Raw genomic sequence first — 21,307 nt, 5'->3', positions numbered from 1 at the left:
GCATTTTAGGGGCCCTAAACCATGAGGAGTAGTCTTGAAACAAAAATGACCTGTGAAATCCTAAAGGTAATCATTGGACTTTGGGCCCCTTAGCGCAGTTAGGGTGCAAAAAAGTGCCACACATGTGGTATCGCCGTACTCAGGAGAAGTAGTATAATGTGTTTTGGGGTGTACTTTTACACATACCCATGCTGAGTGGGAGAAATCTCTCTGTAAATGGACAATTGTGTGTAAAAAAAATCAAACAATTGTCATTTATAAAGATATTTCTCCCACCCAGCATGGGTATGTGTAAAAATACACCCCAAAACACATTATACTGCTTCTCTTGAGTACGGCGGTACCACATGTGTGGCACTTTTTTACACCCCAAGTGCACTAAGGGGCCCAAAGTCCAAAGAGTACCTTTAGGATTTCACAGGTCATTTTGCGACATTTGGTTTCAAGACTACTCCTCACGGTTTAGGGCCCCTAAAATGCCAGGGCAGTATAGGAACCCCACAAATAACCCCATTCTAGAAAGAAGACACCCAAAGGTATTCCGTTAGGAGTATGGTGAGTTCATAGAAGATTTTATTTTTTGTCAGAAATTAGCGGAAAATGACACTTTGTGAAAAAAAAACAATTAAAATCAATTTCCGCTAACTTGCGACAAAAAATAAAATCTTCTATGAACTCGCCATACTCCTAACGGAATACCTTGGGGTGTCTTCTTTCTGAAATGGGGTCATTAGTGGGGTTCCTATACTGCCCTGGCATTTTAGGGGCCCTAAACCGTGAGGAGTAGTCTTGAAACAAAAATGACCTGTGAAATCCTAAAGGTACTCATTGGACTTTGGGCCCCTTAGCGCAGTTAGGGTGCAAAAAAGTGCCACACATGTGGTATTGCCGTACTCAGGAGAAGTAGTATAATGTGTTTTGGGGTGTATTTTTACACATACCCATGCTGAGTGGGAGAAATATCTCTGTAAATGGACAATTGTGTGTAAAAAAAAAATCAAACAATTGTCCTTTACAGAGATATTTCTCCCACCCAGCATGGGTATGTGTAAAAATACACCCCAAAACACATTATACTACTTCTCCTGAGTACGGCAATACCACATGTGTGGCACTTTTTTGCAGCCTAACTGCGCTAAGGAGCCCAAAGTCCAATGAGCATCTTTAGGCTTTACAGGGGTGCTTACAATTTAGCACCCCCCAAAATGTCAGGACAGTAAACACACCCCACAAATGACCCCATTTTGGAAAGTAGACACTTCAAGGTATTCAGAGAGGAGCATAGTGAGTCCGTGGCAGATTTCATTTTTTTTGTCGCAAGTTAGAAGAAATGGAAACTTTTTTTTTTTTTGTCACAAAGTGTCATTTTCCGCTTACTTGTGACAAAAAATAATATCTTCTATGAACTCACTATGCCTCTCAGTGAATACTTTGGGATGTCTTCTTTCCAAAATGGGGTCATTTTGGGGGTATTTATACTATCCTGGAATTCTAGCCCCTCATGAAACATGTGAGGTGGTCAGAAAAGTCAGAGATGCTGGAAAATGGGAAAATTCACTTTTTGCACCATAGTTTGTAAACGCTATAACTTTTACCCAAACCAATAAATATAGGCTGAATGGGGTTTTTTTTTAATCAAAAACATGTTTGTCCACATTTTTCGCGCTGCATGTATACAGAAATTTTACTTTATTTGAAAATGTCAGCACAGAAAGTTAAAAAAATCATTTTTTTGACAAAATTAATGTCTTTTTTGATGAATATAATAAAAAGTAAAAATCGCAGCAGCAATCAAATAGCACCAAAAGAAAGCTTTATTAGTGACAAGAAAAGGAGCCAAAATTAATTTAGGTGGTAGGTTGTATGAGCGAGCAATAAACCGTGAAAGCTGCAGTGGTCTGAATGGAAAAAAAGTGCCTGGTCCTTTAGGGGGGTAAAGCCCACGGTCCTCAAGTGGTTAAACTTTGTTATTGATTTAGTCATAATATCAGCTACAATTTTGTTCATAAGACAAAACTCAAGAAGATCTATATTTACCTCAGTTAGAACAGATCTAAGGAAAAGTACCGTAATTTAATGTCAATATGTTTGCACCTCTGATGGCAATCTGGGTTCTTTGTGAGGGCTATCGCACACTCAGTTTGTTCCTCAATCACTCCCTTTTCATCAAACTTTACTAGTCTTTGCTTGTAGACCGCTTTTGTCATATCCTACAAAAATCCCCTTTTCACAAGTTGAATCCAGCTTTTTCCTATCAAGTTAATTTTTGAAAAGTTGGGCTTCTTCCCTGTCAGCATGTTTTATGGTGTTTGCCTCAAACGACTGTTTAAGGATCAGTTTTGAATCATAGCTGCTGTCACAACTGCATATGTCCATAACTCTTTTGGTACTTTATGCTCTATCAACATACATCTGTGCCATTGTAATTACGGTAGTGTTCTCCAGTTTCTTCCATCAGTTCCATTTTAATGAGATGAGTAAGATGCTGAAGTTTCATGTCTTATGCTACTTCTGAGTAGTGACTGGAAATCATTTAAAATACATTTAGTACTATTGTCTGACCTTATTCTCTTGATGGTCCCACAGTTGGTAGTGTCAGCGATAAATTTCTCTGTGGCTAGCATTGTGTCACTCTTGTTTTTTAGAAAGTACAAAAACACTGACTGTCATGGATGAGCCGTGAAAAAACAGCAATTGATTTTCTGCACCCATTGTGATTAACAGTACACTTGGGGTTGCTTGTGTTTTGCTGACGTCTGTGTCTTTGAAAACCTGGCTATTCTAGCAGGTAAAAGATCCTATTCATGTGATTACATGTTTTCTCCAGGCAAGCCAATGTTTGTCTTTAATTAAAGGGGACAAGAGGTCCATGTCATAGATTCGCTACCCGGAAGTATTGCATTGTTATAGGTAGAGTAGACTGTTTTAACAACAAATCTTTATTTGCAAGTTTAGAATAATTAGAGCGGGTTTCCCTTTTCCCGGATAAGAGGGATGGTGGCAGCTTTGTACCCTGAAATAGTGTAAGTTTTGTATTACTGTAGCTCACACACTTCCTCCTAGCTGGTCTGCTGCCAGATTCCAGTGGTTTCAGCGCACTGATTGCATCCACGAGGTTGGATAGTCTGTGAGTTGAAATAGCTTGGAAGGCATTGAGCGGTTCGGCCACTAGGGGGTGAGTGACACTGACTGCACCAGAATAATTATCAGTGAATGCTATGATGTATCCAAATCCATCTTTTGCAACTGGCTTTCTGTTTCTACTCTTAACAAATTTCCCTTGTGTACAAATCTCACAATTTAGGTTGGACTTATCAACCTTAACTTTTAACTTCATTCCAGCTACTAGATTCTGTAGTTTCAAGATATCATCATAATTACAATGACCAAGGATTTCATGCCATATTTGAATATCGCAGCAACCATAACAACTGTCATCACTTTCCTTGTAGGTGTTGAAGTATTAAAGCCTGTTCTATTTCTTGATCTTGATAATACATTTTGCACCATTCTTATGAACCAAAACACTGTTATTTTCTCGGAATTCAACAGATGCACCATTCCTTGTCGTCAACTCGCCACCTTAACAGAGCATATGTCCTGTGCATCTGAGGGCACATAAAATGCATTCTGTAGCGTTTTCCTCACTTGTTTTCTGTCCATCAGGTACACTTCTACGTCGCCTCTGTTGAGTGCTACACCAGAAGTCCTTTTTCCATCCGCCAACTCCACGTAGTGCTTCTCTGGCTTAAATGAGTTGTCAAATCTTTTAAATCTCTTAGGGCTCAGACACACTGTAAGTGCTTTTCTGAGCGAGTGTGATTGATTAGTGCTTTCTGAGCGCTTTTTAAAAATCGCTCCCATTCACTTTCATTAAAATCATGTAAAAATCACTGCGATTCACGCGATTTTTTACTAAAGGGAATGGGAGCAATTTTTCAAAAAAGCACTCAGAAAGCGCTAATCAATCACAAATGCTCAGAAAAGTGCTTATAGTGTGTCTGAGTCCTTAAAGGGGCACTATGGCAAAACATTGTAAAATTTAAAATATGCGCAAACATAAACAAATAAGAAGTATGTTTTTTCCAGAGTAAAATGAGCCATACATTACTTTTCTCCTATGTTGCAGTCAATTACAGTAGGTAGTAGAAATCTGACAAAAGTGACGGGTTTTGGACTAGTCCATTTCTTCATAGGGGAGTCTCAGCAAGGCTTTTATTCTTTATAAAGATATTCCCTAAAAAAGGATTTAAACAATGATGCTGACCAGCTTCCCTGCTCTCTACACAGTTTTTTGGCAGTTGGACAGGGAAACTACCTTTCACTAAGTGCTTTTGAAAATAAATACATCTCTGAGAACCCCCTATGAAGAGATGGGCTAGTCCAAAACCTGTCACTTCTGTCAGATTTCTACTACCTACTGTAAGTGACAGCTACCTAGGAGAAAAACAATTTATGGCTAATTTTACCCTGGAAAAAATGTACTGCTTATTTGTATATGTTTGCCCATATTTTAAATGTTACAATGTTTTCGCCATAGTGCCCCTTATAGTCTGTGATAACATGCAACATTGCTCGTGAAAGTACCATTAGTACTTTTGCTATTGAATTGCTCATGCTCAACTGGTCTTCACTTATTTCAAAGACAGTTTGTTCTGTATCATCAGTCACATGCTTTATGTTGTCTTGTGCTTTCTGTTTGCACAATGTCTCTCTGTGAGTGGGGCCATGTGTTATATGGATGGCAAATTATTCAGGTAGGCCTTTAAAAATCATAGCAATTAGTAGACCATCATTTAGGGTCTCTCCTGCATTTGTAAGTGCCGTAATAGCTGTTTCTGAGCATATGATATAATCTGTAACACTTTCACTTTCAGTTCTGTGTATAAAATTATGATATGTGGCTTACCTCTGCCAGCATAATGATCCCTTGGAATTGTCAGTGTTTTCCTTCCATCATCAGCTGCTTCTCTCATTATAAGAGACATACTTTTGTCATCCAGGAATTGAATTATCTCAGAATAAGCTTCCTTCATCTTATTTCTGTCTTCAACTGGTCTGTGGTAGCTGAAGGATCATGTAGGATGGTCTCTTTCAGATTCATCAAGCTCAGATGGCCTAGGAATTTTCTCTCAACTCATAATTCTTTTCATCTCTGTTGAAAAGCAGCCTGTTCAATCGGATTGTTCCCTCTCTCCTGGGCCCATAACCTGTTGCCATTTTGATTTGAGAGGTTGGGTAAATGGCCTGATGCTGACTTCTGATCTTATCTTGTAAGTTATAGCAGATCTCTGATGGAGGATAAACTGCACATAGACACCATGCTTTAGTTTCTCGCTGGAACACACACTGTTCTCATTTTTTTTCCTGCTCTCTGAGTAAACTTTATTTAACACTTCCTGGTTAACAAACAGACAATATTGTCACATGACACTAGATCAGTGAATAAGCTGCATAAGGGCATATGAATCATCACATATCTTAACACACCTGAAACTAGCATGCAGCTAATCAAGTCAGACTTCAGTCAGAGGCGCATCTGATCTGTATACTTGTTCAGGGTCTATGGCAAAACTTAAGGGTACTTTTCCGTTAGCCGGGCGCAAGTGTAATAGGGCAAAGTAATGTGTTCCCTGAGCCCGTTAGCCGCCCGCAACTTTAATAGGGCAAATTAATGTGTCTGCCGCGAAATAAAAGTAGAATATGTGTAACTTGTAACAACTTGTAACTAGTTTTTACTGGCCGTCTCGCTGCAGCCAAATGTATCAAAAGTGAGTTAATTGAATTAAATTAAGCCGGCGGCAATGTAACAGATGAAGCTGCCGGCTTCGGCTCTCTCCTCCCCCTGCCTCTCTCCTATACAATACTGGCAGCCAGGGACATGCGTGTCCCCCCAGAGTTGTTCGTCGTGGCAGGGAATCCTTCCGTTCGTTCTTGCAGAGCGGATGCTGGCAGAAGCAATGTCTGCAGCCTCCCCGCTCTACTTGTTTCTTGCGACGAATGACTCTCGGGGACATACGTGCCCCGCGGCTGCCAGTGCTCTATAGGAGAGAGGCAGTGGGAGGAGAGGAGGCAGAGCCGAAGCCGGCGGCTTCATCTGTTACATTGCCCTATTAAAGTTGTGGGTGGCTAACAGGCTCACAGAACACATTACTTTTCCCTATTCAACTTGCGCCCGGCTAATAGAAAAGTACCAACTTAAGATAGGCAGGACAGCCAGGCAATTTGCATTGTTTAAAAAATAACAAATATTTTAACCTCCATATTTTGCTACAGGCCAAAAAACATTACATTCTTACATTGCTTTATTCTGTGTTCCCAGCCAAGAGATAAGACTATTACCTCTAACTGTAAAGCAGAGCAATCACTATCCTTGCAAATCTGCTGACATCAAAACAAACAAATGGTAATTCAGTTAATACCTTTAATGACTAACTGAACATGAATTATTTCAAGCTTTGAAAAAGTTGCAATAACCTTAATAAGCTTGTAATAAACCATTGCTGGTTGTCAGCATGTCTGCTCCCTTGACTAGCACTGGACCATACATCACTTCTTACCCTTGCAAAGAAAGAAACACAGAAGGCTTCCACAAGTCACACATCTATAAGCAGAAAGTCTTAGATATTAATGCACAGTAGCAGTTATATCTCATCAAGGCAATAATCCACATGGCAAATTCTAGCCCATGTTTTATATTACATCTTTAAAGTGAACCTAAACTGAAGAAAAAAAAAGACTTTAGCTTACCTGGGGCTTCTACCAGCCCACTGCAGCCACCCTGTGGCCGTGCCATCACAAAGTGATCCTCCAGTCCCCTGCAATGACCCGCTGTGATTTGGATGTGCAGCCATGGTCCACAGGATCGCTCTGCGCATGCGCAGTATGAGAAAATCTCTACTGCTCATGCGCAGAACACTCCTGTCGACGGGGGTGTGGTGATCGAGGACACACGCGGCCACGTCCACGCATGCGGGGTGACCCGTCAACTCGCCAGTCGGCCAGCCAGCAAGTATAAATACTCTCAAATTAAAGCTGACAGTCTGCAGTTAAAGCATATTGTGTTTGTTTCATTTCAAATCCACTGCGGTTATGTATAGAGCCAATTGTTAAGAACTGTGTCGATGTCCCAATATTTATGGACCTGACTGTAATTTGCCAGAACATTCATGTATTAATTAGTTCTATAGAATTAAGATTACCTTTTTCCTTGTTCCTTTGTTGCTGTCATTCTGTACCACTGTCATTTCTTGGGCTTTCATCGGTTTGTTCTTGTTGCGTTCCTGAATGAATTTGGCATATTCCTTCTGCTGTCGGAGTTGTTCTTTCTGCAATATAGTAATGTTATGGAAAGTTTCTCAGAGCTTTAACCTACATAGAGAAGACATTACAGAAGACATGGCATTTTTTGTTTCACTTTAAGGGATAATAAGGTGAATAAAGCATGTGAAAATGTATTTCTTTCACTTTCTACATTCACAAAATATACAGCATTGTTTATGTTGTGAAAAATCTTCTTTCTGCTTTAATAATGTGCTATTAGACTTCTTAAAGTGTCAATAATTTAGAAATGGACAGTTGTGTACACCAGATACAGAGTGCACTGTTATCTGCGCTGTCAGCAGCCAATAACCACACGTGAGGCACTCTGTACTAACACTTGGTTTTTATCCTTGTAGAATGTACTTAATTAGTTGATGTCAAGAAATCACCATTAAACCTTTTTGTCAGGTACCTATGCAACAATTACTTATGCAGTATAGAATAACTGAGCTACTTGCTGCAACGTTCTCCCTTTTCCTCATACTCTCTATGCCCCAGACTGAACAGCTTGTTGGTGCTGAGTAAATTGACAGTTCTAGCCACACAACATCCAGTTAACTCCTTCAGGAAGTCTCTCTGAACTGCAGAGAAAAGGTATTGCTCCGAAGAGAAGTGGAGTGGATAAAGAAACTAGACTGTGTGAGCCCAAGAGGCCTTAATGAGTATGTAAGTTACACATGTGTTTTGTGATTTATTACAGGAAAGAATAATTGGTGGGATTGCAAATGCTGCAGGAGTTGATGACCCCTCCACTAATCATTGCAAGGTAGACGGTATAGTAGTTCCCTGTATAGGAATGAAGATATTGTATATAATTACTATGTGTGATGATGTAATGTTTCACTTGGGTGGGACCTCCTGTGTGGGTGGTCCTATATAAGGGGAAGTAGGTGTTGTGGGTGGTACACTTGAGGAAGGGTCAGGTGACCCGTAACATGTATGTGTCCATGCTCTCAATAAAATAAACGGAAGTTTGAAGCCAGTGGAGTGCCTTTTCCTTATTGCTTTTAGATGCTACTGGGACCCTACTGAGGTATCTATCATTTTTTTCCTGGTTACAGGTACCCTTTAAGTTGTGGAATATCTCGCCAAAGAAAATAGTTACGGCAGATAGTTTTTGGCACTTGTGGACTTTCTTTCCTCTCGATTGAAACTGAGTAAGAATCAAGAATAGGCTTGGTGTTTGGCTTCAATCTGAATAATGGACATTTCGGCAAAAGTTAACAAAGTCGAACAATGCTGAAATTCTGCTGTGTGTATTCATCTGTGGGCTTTCTTAAAATACCTTGGTACTTCCACATTGCCCTGGTCCCCAATTGGGGTAGTAAAAGCTTTTACCTATATTGATGGTGACAGGCATGTGTTTGGATGCAAGGGCAGCTGTGTGTTAGGCTGTTGTGTGTTAGGTTACATAGGGTGATGTATATAGCAAACATACACACATTCTTCAACCCTAAAATTTCTGTATATTTAAAATATTTATAATACTTTTTTTGTCAGTTATATAGCAATGTGACTACTAGTATTTTGCACACATGCAAAACACATACTGGATAAGTGTGCTTAGTGAACATCCTTTTTTGTACCAACATTTTTCTGTGTATTTAAAATATCTACAACACTTCATGGCAGTAATATAACACTGAGACAGCTAGTTTGCTAAACACACACATAAACATTAGCGGACATTCTTTGTACTTAAAGAGACACTGAAGCAAAAAAAAAATTATGATATTATGATTTGTATGTGTAGTACAGCTAAGAAATAAAACATTAAGATCAGATACATTAGTCTAATTGTTTCCAGTACAGGAAGAGTTAAGAAACTCCAGTTGTTATCTCTATACAAAAAAGCCATTAAAGCGGTTTAACACCCAGCATTACAACTTTGCTTTAAAAGATTGCTTACAGCTTACAAACTATTATGCCAGATTTTTTTTTAAGCAGAAATTCACTGAATGGGTTAAACATGACATTTTAGTGTTGGATTCAACTAGGAATCCGCATCCGTTCTTATCTTTTAGTTACAAATGTATCTTTATTTGGAATACAAATAGACCTTTGAAAAGCCTGCCGGGGAACCCTCTTTGTTCTCTCAAAGCAGTGTTTGTTTGTTACATTGTAGATAGATACATTTGTAACTAAACAAGCAAGCACCGAGGAGTATTTCTAGCTAAATGCAGCACTAAAATGTCATGTTTAATCCATTCAGTGAATTTCTGCTAAAAAAAAAATCTGGCATAATAGTTTATAAACTGTAAGCAATCTTTTAAAGCAAAGTTGAAATGCTGGGTGTTAGACCACTTTAATCTCTACGACTTTCAAAGTCGTAGAGAGGGCTGTTTTCTGACTTTTATTATCTCAACTGTTCCTTAAAGGATACCACAACTGACATGTGGCATAATGAGATAGACATGGGTATGTACAGTGCCTAGCACACAAATAACTATGCTGTGTTCCTTTTTTTCTTTCTCTGCCTGAAAGAGGTAAATATCAGGTATGTAAGTGGCTGACTCAGTCCTGACTCAGACAGGAAGTGACTACAGTGTGACCCTCACTGATAAGAATTTCCCCCTTTTTTATCTCTTTCTTGCTCTCAGAAGCCATTTTTTTCTAGGAAAGTGTTTTATAGTGGTAATTTCTTATCAGTGAGGGTCACACTGTAGTCACTTCCTGTCTGAGTCAGGACTGAGTCAGCCACTTACATACCTGATATTTACCTCTTTCAGGCAGAGAAAGAAAAAAAAGGAAGACAGCATAGTTATTTGTGTGCTAGGCACTGTACTTACCCATGTCTATCTCATTATGCCACATGTCAGTTGTGGTATCCTTTAACTATTTACTTTTTCTCTGCCAGAGGAGAGGTCATTAGTTCACAGACTGCTCTGAAAGAATCATTTTGAATGCTGAGTGTTGTGTAATCTGCACATATTATAGAATGATGCAATGTTAGAAAAAACACTATATACCTGAAAATAAAAATGAGAATATTTTCTTTGCTGCTAATCTTCTAGTAATTATTCATAGTACACAACCAATTCTTTATATCATATATTTTTTTTCGCTTCAGTGTCTCTTTAATGTCTACTCTACAACACGTTTTTTTATCAGAATTATTGCCACTACTACACACAGGCAGATTCATGCAGGATTAATATGTGTGTTTACCAAATGTGCTTTGTCCTACCAAACAATGTTTGCCTATTTAAAGAGAAACCGTGACCAAGAATTGAACTTCGTCCCAATCAGTAGCTGATACCCCCTTTCCCATGAGAAATCTTTTCCTTTTCACAAACGGATCATCAGGGGGCTCTGTATGGCTGATATTGTGGTGAAACCCCTCCCACAGTGTGATGTCAAGACCATGGTCCTGATAGTTTCCTGTCTGTGAACCTCATTGCATTGTGGGAAATAACAGCTGTTTACAGCTGGGTCCAACTGCCAAAAAAGCAAGCAGCATCTTCTTCCACTGACATCACCTGCCAACAGTAAAAATGTCACCATGTTGTAAATGTCAGAATGTAAATCAGGGAGAGGAAAGATTTTACAGTGGGAAAACACTGAATAACTCATTTATACATAATTATTGTAACAATTAAGCACTTTTTTATAACATTATTTTCACTGGAGTTCCTCTTTAAAAGGACCCTGGTGTCATAAAAAATAAAACTGGACTTACCTGGGGCTTCCTCCAGCCCATCGTAGCCTGCAAGGTCCGTGGCATCCTCCTGGCCCCCTCCGTGGTCCCGCTGACGGCTCTGGTAATGTGCAACTTCGGGTGAAGTTGTGCGTGCTCACCCCCGCTGCATACCCATCACGTCATCATGCCAGTCACCGTAAGAGTCTTGCGCATACGTGGTTCTTTAAAGACTGAACCCCCTTCCTGCACTTCCCCACCTTAGTGTGTAAATGCAGAGCATAGTGCAGCGGAAGCTGTGCTCTCACCTCACTGGCAGAGTCTAGTACTATGTTTCCACCTGTCTGCTCACTGCTTGGCCTAGTGCCCATAGCTCCCAACTGTCCCTGTTTAATTGACTTTAAACTTTATTCCCAACCTTTAAGTAAATTGATATATTTCTTATTTTTAAATGTTAATATGAAGGAAAATTAACCAGGGTAGAAAGGACCAGGGTGGTTTGAATTATAAAATGTATTTTTCTCATGAGATTCTTATGGTATTCGTGACTAGGGGTGTGCTGGGAGCATGATTAGGGGTGTGGCAGGGGCGTGGCATAAGTGTCCCTCTTTCTTATGTCATAAACTTGGGAGGTATGCTAGTGCTTAGCATCTCCTACTGCATGTAGTGTGGTTACACTCTATATGAGGAGAGTGATGTGCCAGCACTAGAGGGAGCAGAAAAACGACCGGGTGGTCATACAGGCACAGCACTGGACTCCGGAGGGGAGGTTAGAGTACAGCTTCCGCTGCTCTACACTCTGTATTTTTACACTAGACTAGGGAAGCGCAGGAGGTGGATGGGAACAGATAGTGGGACAGAGGGCGGCACAAAGGGGGACAGAAGGAGGCACAGTGGGACAGGGGGAGGCACAAAGAGCCAGATCATCCACAAGGTAACGTAGACAGGTGCCTAGGGCCTGGAGACAATCTAGGGGCCTAGTTTATGCTAGCACCCAACACATTTTGCTAAAAAAGATAGGTGGTCATAAAGGGTGGGCCCAAACTCATTTCTTGCCTAGGGCATCATTTCACCCTAATCTATCTCTGGATGCATATGGGGGCCGAGGTGGCACAGGAGGACTAAAGGTGGCATAAGTAGACAAAAGGAGGCACAAGGGGACAGAAGGAGGCACAGGGGGAGAGAGGTACACACAGGGGGGCAGAGGTGGCATGGGTGGACTGAAGGTCGCACAAGTACGCCTACCAGAGGATGGTTTTGAACGATTGACCTCTGGGTTATGGGCCCAGCACGCTTCCGCTGTGCCACTCTGCTACCATGAAACCAAAGTATGCCTAGCAGAGGATAGTTTCGATCCATTGACCTCTGGGTTATAGGCCCAGCACACTTCCGCTGTGCCACTATGCTGTCATGAAACCAAAGTATGCCTAGCAGAGGATAGTTTCGATCCATTGACCTCTGGGTTGTGGGCCCAGCACGCTTCCGCTGCGCCACTATGCTGCCATCATGGCAGCAGAGTGAGGATGCGGAAGCGTGCTGGGCCCATAACGCAGAGGTCAATGGATTGAAATAATTCTCTGCTAGGTGTACTTTGAAGGTGGCACAAGTAGACAGAAGGAGGCAGAATGGGGCAGAAGGAAACACAAAGGGGGGCAGAAGGAGGCACAAAAACCGTGGGGGCATGGCTCCGTTGGGGAAGGCGTGGATTAGTTTTTTTGGGGGGCTTAATCAGGAGCATGGCGACCCCCCCCCCAGGCAAAGCCGGGTTCTAGGACCAATGGCACTCCAGGCAGCGGCCTGGAATGCATATGCCTAAAAATGCCCCTGCATGCTATGTTACTTTTGTTAGTACCGGTAGAATTGCTGTGCACAGTTTTACCACTGCTTTGTGAATATATCCCATGTAACTTAATAATTCAGCAGCTACTCTGTTTGAGTGGCTTAGTCTCAAGCTGCATACTATTTGCTATATTTTCCAACAAACTCAGAACATTTGTATGTCATTGATCGGCTCTTTTCAGAATTGGTTTTTTTTTAATTTTGTATATTTCTAAAACTGACTTGCAAGAAAGGAAAAAAGTATTTTGAAAAGCAACAAAAAGCAGACTGCTCTTTTGATCATACAGAAAACAGCATGTACCTGTAGAATCAAAAGTATTCACTCACCACCAATGCATCCTTTCTCTATGTCTATTGAAAGCAAACAAAGCATACATTATTTACTTACTTTCTCTTGGCTTACTGTGTGTGAGGGTCCCATTCCTCCCAGTTTCACCTCTTGCTTGAGATAGCTGATCAGCACCTAGAAGTTATGGAATACAAGAATAGTTCATTTCTCCTTATAGCCAGTGTTCAGGATAAGCACTTCAACTGCTTTTAGGACTTTTCTAAGTTCACCAGGGGTCTAGTCCTGGAAAAAGAAGTGAGTGTACTCACCCTAAAAACCTCTGCGCCGCGCTACGCACGGCGTGCCCAAAAAATGGGCATGGTTAAGCATTGCGTGGGCGTGGCCATGGGTGGGGTCAAATATACATGGCCTTAGCCGTGGTATAAAAGGTCTGCCAGGGGAAGTTTGAGCTCTGTCGTAGTGTATCCCCAAAAAGTAGATGTAATCTGACAGAATGTCACCAAAAATACACATAATCTGGCTGAGGTTCCTCTAAAATACAGATAATATGGCAGTGGTTCCCCCAAAATAGACAATCTGGCAGCAGCAGTTCCCCCAACATACACATAATCTGGAAGCAGTTCCCCCAAATACATGAAACCTGGTAGTGGATCACTCAAAATACACGTAACACCCAAAATACATGTAATCTGGCAGTAGTGGTCACCCAACATACACAATCTGGCAGCGGTTCCCCAAAATACACGTAATCTGGCATCAGCGGATCCCCAAAAATACAGATCTGACAGCAGTTCTCCCAAAATAGGTACCCCCAGTATAGCTAGCCAGGTCTATAGGTGTCCCCAGTATAAGTAGCCATGTGTATAGTTGTCCCCAGAATAGGTGGCCAGATGTAGAGATGTCACCAGAATAGGTAGCCAGGTGTATAGATGTCCTTAGAATAGGTGGTCAGATGTATAGATATTCCCAGAATAGGTGGTCAGATGTATAGATATTCCAAGAATAGGTGGCCAAGTATATAGATGTCCCCAGAATAGGTAGCCAGGTCTATAGGTGTCCCCAGTATAGCCAGGTGTCCCCAGTATATGTAACCAGGTGTTCAGGTGCCCCCAGTATAGCCAGGTGTATAGGTGTCCCCAGTATATGTAGCCAGGTGTATAGGTGTCCGCAGTATATGTAGCCAGGTGTATATGTCCCCAGTATATGTAGCCAGGTGTATATGTCCCCAGTATATGTAGCCAGGTGTATAGGTGTCCCCAGTATATGTAGCCAGGTGTATATGTGCCCAGTATATGTAGCCAGGTGTATATGTGCCCAGTATATGTAGCCAGGTGTATAGGTGTCCCCAGTATATGTAGCAAGGGGTATATGTGCCCAATATATGTAGCCCGGGGTATATGTGCCCAGTATATGTAGCCAGGGGAATATGTGCCCAGTATATGTAGCCAGGGGTATATGTGCCCAGTATATGTAGCCAGGGGTATATGTGCCCAGTATATGTAGCCAGGGGTATATGTGCCCAGTATATGTAGCCAGGGGTATATGTGCCCAGTATATGTAGCCAGGGGTATATGTCCCCAGTATATGTAGCCAGGGGTATATGTGCCCAGTATATGTAGCCAGGGGTATATGTGCCCAGTATATGTAGCCAGGGGTATATGTGCCCAGTATATGTAGCCAGGGGTATATGTGCCCAGTATATGTAGCCAGGAGTATATGTGCCCAGTATATGTAGCCAGGGGTATATGTGCCCAGTATATGTAGCTAGGGGTATATGTGCCCAGTATATGTAGCCAGGTGTATAGGTGTCCCCAGTATATGTAGCCAAGGGTATATGTGCCCAGTATATGTAACCAGGGGTATATGTGCCAGTATATGTAGCCAGGTGTATAGGTGTCCCCAGAATAGGTAGCCAGGTGTATATGTGCCCAGTATATGTAGCCAGGGGTATATGTGCCCAGTATATGTAGCCAGGTGTATAGGTGTCCCCAGAACAGGTAGTCAGGTGTCCCCCCAGCTGGAGGGGAGCAGCGCAGTGGAGAGGAGCATTGTGCGCAGCGTGGGGAAGGGCGGACGTTTCCCCCCCCCCCCCTTCCCTCACCTTGGGGCACCTCTCCCTGGCTCTCCCCTCCAGAAAGATTGCGGCGGTGGCTGGCGGCGGTGACTGGCAGCGGCATCAGTGGGTGGGACTTACCTCCTCCAGTGTTCCGGCAAGTGGACGCTGTTCGTGCAGGCGGTGCAGCTAGTCTGGCCTAGTGAAGACCAGAGCAGCGGCACGCACGGCGTCAACCCGAAACACTGGAGGAGGTAAGTCCCGCCCACTGATGCCGCTGCCAGTCACCGCCGCCAGCCACCGCCGCAATCTTTATGAAGGGGAGAGCCAGGGAGAGGAGCCCCAAGGTGAGGGAAGGGGGGGGGGGGGAACATCCGCCCTTCCCCACGCTGCGCACAATGCTCCTCTCTGCTGCGCTGCTCCCCTCCAGGGGGGACGGAGTCCACTGTCCAAAAAAAGTGGGTGGACGCCGCCCCCCCGCGTTCACGCAGGACTCGACCCCTGAAGTTCACACTCTGTGCCTTGCTTTATGCACATTAAAATCTGCAAGTTATTTTCCCAGCATGAACAATTGCTATGTACCGGTAATGTATAAAGTGTTCAAGACATCTCAGGGCTGGCACCCACTAGAGCAATTTTTGAGCGTTTAGGGAGGTTTTCAAAACGCTAATGTTGATGGATGGGCCAAATTCCACAGGAGCAATTGTGATTACCAAAATAGCATTTTTGCGTTATCGTTAGCGTTTCTGCAATGTAAAGTATATAAACGTGGGTAAAGTATATAAACGTGGGTGTAATCACTTGTCAAAACCTACACAGAGTGATTTCCTAGCGTTTTTAAATTACTGCACACTGTTAAAAAAAATGAAAATTAATTGAAAGGACCAGTCAGAATTAAAATCGCTAATCGCAAATCGCTACACAATCGCTGGCAAAAAGCTTACACAAATCGCTACCAAAATCGCCAAAAACCACTTCTGAAATTGCTTACAAAATGCTCATTAAAAACGCTAGTGATTGCGATAGCGGTTTGCTATTTGTAGTGGGTTCCGGGCCTTATCCAGAAATGCACTGCAGACCGTGTCAGGGAACTAGCCCGGGGGCACAGAAGCATTTTCTTCTTGGGTGGATCTTTCTCCTTTAAATGGTACAGTTTGGAGGTCAGCTACACGTGCATCAAAAAAGGGCACCTGGAAAAAAGGGTGCAGGATATAGCCGAAATTATATGTCATGTAAATCAATATTTTCCGTTTATAGCTTATAAACGAAAATCTAGAGCTAAATAGATTGGATAAATGGAAATGAAACGGCAAAATACCGTCTATAACAAAAAATGAATTTGGAAATGAAACGTCAAATAGTGTTTATAACAAAAAAACGATATTTACACTTGTATTAAGCATAGTAAAACAATGGTAGACTTTACAGGTAATTTACTGCAATTACACCTGTAGGCTCACACAGATCTCTCTCTATCCCTAACCCCTATACTCCCCCCCCCCCCGTGTAAATATACATAATTTAATAAATTGTATATATTACAAATATTGTACTGTAGCTATACCTAACCCTACTCTCACACAGAACCCTCCCTGTGCCTATCCCTAACCCCTAGAACCCCCTGGTGGTGCCTAAACCTAACCACCCCCCTGGTGGTGCCTAACCTTAAGACCCCCCCTGGTGGTGCCTAATAGTGTTGATCGAACCGTGTTCGCCACTGTTCGGGATTCGGCAAATTTTGTGGTGTTCGAGTTCGCGGTGAACACCATCCGAACACCTCAGTGTCCATGATGGATGCTTGGCCACGTGGCTCTAACTCGTCCTTGGCCGAACGTTCGGCCGAACGTGGCCATACGTTCGATCGAACGTGCGTCTCGCGCTGTGATTGGCCGAGCGGGTCACATGTTCAGGTGCATAAATACCCGAACACGCGTGATCGGCGCCATTTGCTTTGGGGTTTAGCTTTGGGTAGGTAGGGAGTTTAGAGTAGCGTACTGTCTGCCAGTGCCAGCCACAGGGCCCCAGCCTCCAGCCTCACCGCTGACAGCAGCGCCCACAGGGCCTCACTGCTAGCCAGGCCAGCCACAGGGCCCCAGCCTCACCGCTGACAGCAGCACCCACAGGGCCTCCCTGCCAGCCAGGCCAGCCACAGGGCCCCAGCCTCACCGCTGACAGCAGCTGCAGCACCCACAGGGCTGTTAAAAATTCACACAAATTTTCAGTGACTTTTGTAGCATATTGTTTATTAAAAAAACACTTTCAGTGCTGCCAAGTGGGATCACTTGCGTACCACCGATCCACACGTATATTCTGTGACTTTTGCTGAGTATTGTTTATTAAAAAAACACTTTCAGTGCCGCCAAGTGGGATCACTTGCGTACCACCGATCCACACGTATATGCTGTGACTTCTGCTGAGTATTGGTTATTAAAAAAACACTTTCAGTGCTGCCAAGTGGGATCACTTGCGTACCACCGATCCACACGTATATGCTGTGACTTTTGCTGAGTATTGTTTATTAAAAAAACACTTCCAGTGCCGCCGAGTGGGATCACTTGCGTACCACCGATCCACACGTATATTCTGTGACTTTTGCTGAGTATTGTTTATTAAAAAAACACTTTCAGTGCCGCCAAGTGGGATCACTTGCGTACCACCGATCCACACGTATATTCTGTGACTTTTGTGAGTATTCTTTATTAAAGAAACACTTTCAGTGCCGCCAAGTGGGATCACTTGCGTACCACCGATCCACACGTATATTCTGTGACTTTTGTGAGTATTCTTTATTAAAAAAAACACTTTCAGTGCCGCCAAGTGGCATCACTTGCGTACCACCGATCCACACGTATATTCTGTGACTTTTGCTGAGTATTGTTTATTAAAAAAAACACTTTCAGTGCCGCCAAGTGGGATCACTTGCGTACCACCGATCCACACGTATATTCTGTGACTTTTGCTGAGTATTGTTTATTAAAAAAACACTTTCAGTGTCGCCAAGTGGGATCACTTGCGTAAAACCGATCCACACGTATATTCTGTGACTTTTGCTGAGTATTGTTTATTAAAAAACCACTTTCAGTGCCGCCAAGTGGGATCACTTGCGTACCACCGATCCACACGTATATTCTGTGACTTTTGCTGAGTATTGGTTATTAAAAAAACACTTTCAGTGCCGCCAAGTGGGATCACTTGTGTACCACCGATCCACACGTATATTCTGTGACTTTTGCTGAGTATTGGTTATTAAAAAAAACACTTTCAGTGCCGCCAAGTGGGATCACTTGCATACCACCGATCCACACGTATATTCTGTGACTTTTGTTGAGTATTGTTTATTAAAAAAACACTTTCAGTGCCGCCAAGTGTGATCACTTGCGTACCACCGATCCACATGTATATTCTGTGACTTTTGTGAGTATTCTTTATTAAAAAAACACTTTCAGTGCCGCCAAGTGGCATCACTTGCGTACCACCGATCCACACGTGTATTCTGTGACTTTTGCTGAGTATTGTTTATTAAAAAAAAAACACTTTCAGTGCCGCCAAGTGGGATCACTTGCGTATCACCGATCCACACGTATATTCTGTGACTTTTGCTGAGTATTGTTTATTAAAAAAACACTTTCAGTGTCGCCAAGTGGGATCACTTGCGTACCACCGATCCACACGTATATTCTGTGACTTTTGCTGAGTATTGGTTATTAAAAAAAACACTTTCAGTGCCGCCAAGTGGGATCACTTGCATACCACCGATCCACACGTATATTCTGTGACTTTTGCTGAGTATTGTTTATTAAAAAAACACTTTCAGTGCCGCCAAGTGTGATCACTTGCGTACCACCGATCCACATGTATATTCTGTGACTTTTGTGAGTATTCTTTATTAAAAAAACACTTTCAGTGCCGCCAAGTGGCATCACTTGCGTACCACCGATCCACACGTGTATTCTGTGACTTTTGCTGAGTATTGTTTATTAAAAAAAACACTTTCAGTGCCGCCAAGTGGGATCACTTGCGTATCACCGATCCACACGTATATTCTGTGACTTTTGCTGAGTATTGTTTATTAAAAAAAACACTTTCAGTGTCGCCAAGTGGAATCACTTGCGTACCAACGATCCACACGTATATTCTGTGACTTTTGCTGAGTATCTATATATATAATAGACTAAGTGCCTCAACCTTCAAACAAGAAGAAGAAGTACTTTGCATGAGAAAATTTATGCGTGCTCAAACACCAAGTTTAAGGCCTCTTTTCCACGGACTGTTGAGCTGTGTGCTCAGCAAGCAGTTACCAGGCAGCAGTGAGCAGATACCAGGCAGCAACAAGCAGTTACCAGGCAGCAGCAAGCAGTCAGCAGTCAGCAGTGAGCAGATACCAGGCAGCAATGAGCAGATACCAGGCAGCAATGAGCAGATACCAGGCAGCAATGAGCAGTTACCAGGCAGCAGCGAGCAGTTACCAGGCAGCAGCGAGCAGTTACCAGGCAGCAACAAGCAGTTACCAGGCAGCAACAAGCAGTTACCAGGCAGCAACAAGCAGTTACCAGGCAGCAGCAAGCAGTTACCAGGCAGCAGCAAGCAGTTACCAGGCAGCAGCGAGCAGTTACCAGGCAGCAGCGAGCAGTTACCAGGCAGCAGTGAGCAGTTGTGAGAGTTTGAGAGCCATTTCACTGCCTATTCACAGTCCATGGAAAAGAGGCCTTACCCTAGCAAGTCTGACATTGCAAATCTGGCCTAATTGGCTATTCATGAGGCAATGCTCATGCAAATGCATGCACAAACCAATACCACAAAGCAGTCACCCTGCTACATGCTACATTAGCACTATCCGGCTTAGTGCACACCAGAGCGGTTCGGCAGCGTTTTGCGATCCACTTGCGGCTGCGGATACGCTTGGGTAATGTATTTCAATGGGCTGGTGCACACCAGAGCAGGAGGCGTTTTGCTGAAACACATACTCCCGAGGTGAGGCATTTTTTGGATTGCGGAGGCGTTTCTGCCTCCAATGTAAAGTATAGGAAAAACGCAAACCGCTCTGAAAAACGGCAGTTCAGAGCGGTTTTGCAGGCGTTTTTGTTACAGAAGCTGTTCAGTAACAGCTTTACTGTAACAATATATGAAATCTACTACACCAAAAACGCTTTACAAAACCGCAAAATGCTAGGTGTAATGCTACAGAAGAATAAGAAAAAGCGTTTCAAAATCTGCTAGCATTTTGCGGATCTGCTAGCAGTTTTTGGTGTGCTCCAGGCCTCCAGGAGCGCCACGGGGAGGATTCCCAATGCCCCCTTTTTATACAACTGGGGGGACCGCAGGGTCCCAGGCTCTCTCACTGCCTGGAAACCACAGCGGCACCCCGGAGGGGGAGGCTGGGTGGCGTGGACGACCCCCCCCCCCCCAAGTGTGGCCAGCGCCGGGGAGAGCCGTCTGCACCCACCTCCCAATATTAAAAACAGGCACTTACCTTAACGTCCATTGCGTTCTGCTACATGCGCATTAATTTGGGGGCACCACATGAGAAAGGAGAGAAGCATGGGTCACCCCGAGCTTTAGAGCTCAGGGCTGGCTCACATACAACACTCCAGAGGGGGGGGGGGGGGGAGGACAGGCGCACTCACTCCAGGGTTCACACCACCGGAGCAAGCCATCCACCACCTGCCTCCAAAGGATACAAACTGCACAAAATGCTTTCCATGAGAAAATTAATGTGCATGTAGCAGAACCCAATGGACGTTAAGGTAAGTGGCTGTTTTTGATATTAGGAGGTGGGTGCGGACGGCTCTCCCAAGCGCTGGCCACGCTTGGGGGGGGGGGGGGGCGGCTGCGCCACCCAGCCTCCCACTCGGGGTGCCGCTGTGGTTCCCAGGCAGCGAGAGAGCACTTTGCAGTATTGGTTTTTTGACCCTGCATAGTTTGGCATGCGAAAGCAAATGCATATTTGCAAGAGCATTGCCTCATGAATAGCCAATTAGGCCGGATTTGCAAAGCCAGACTTGCTAGGGTTAAACTTGGTGTTTGAGCATGCATACATTTTCTCATGGAAAGCCTACTTCTTCTTGCTTCAAGGTTGAGGCACGTACTCTATTAGATAGATAGATGCGGCGTATGGTACGACGCGGGTTGGCTAGTTGTTTATTAAAAAAACACTTTCAGTGCCGCC

General features: G+C 43.4%; 1 protein-coding gene across 1 annotated transcript in view; it reads right to left on the bottom strand.

The window, feature by feature from the left end:
* Positions 1–21,307, bottom strand: part of JHY (junctional cadherin complex regulator) — a 250,608-nt gene that overhangs the window by 9,914 nt on the left and 219,387 nt on the right. The window contains exons 6-7 of the mRNA XM_068240301.1: positions 13,188–13,262; positions 7,203–7,328 (exon numbers count right to left, since the gene is read on the bottom strand). Of these exons, the coding sequence (XP_068096402.1) occupies positions 7,203–7,328; positions 13,188–13,262 (201 nt within the window). The remainder of the gene's footprint in view (positions 1–7,202; positions 7,329–13,187; positions 13,263–21,307) is intronic.

Source organism: Hyperolius riggenbachi, chromosome 6 (genome assembly GCF_040937935.1).
Source record: "Hyperolius riggenbachi isolate aHypRig1 chromosome 6, aHypRig1.pri, whole genome shotgun sequence".
Classification (NCBI taxonomy): domain Eukaryota; kingdom Metazoa; phylum Chordata; class Amphibia; order Anura; family Hyperoliidae; genus Hyperolius; species Hyperolius riggenbachi.
The sequence above is the reverse complement of the archived record's forward strand: the minus strand, read 5'-3'. Positions and strand labels throughout refer to the sequence as shown.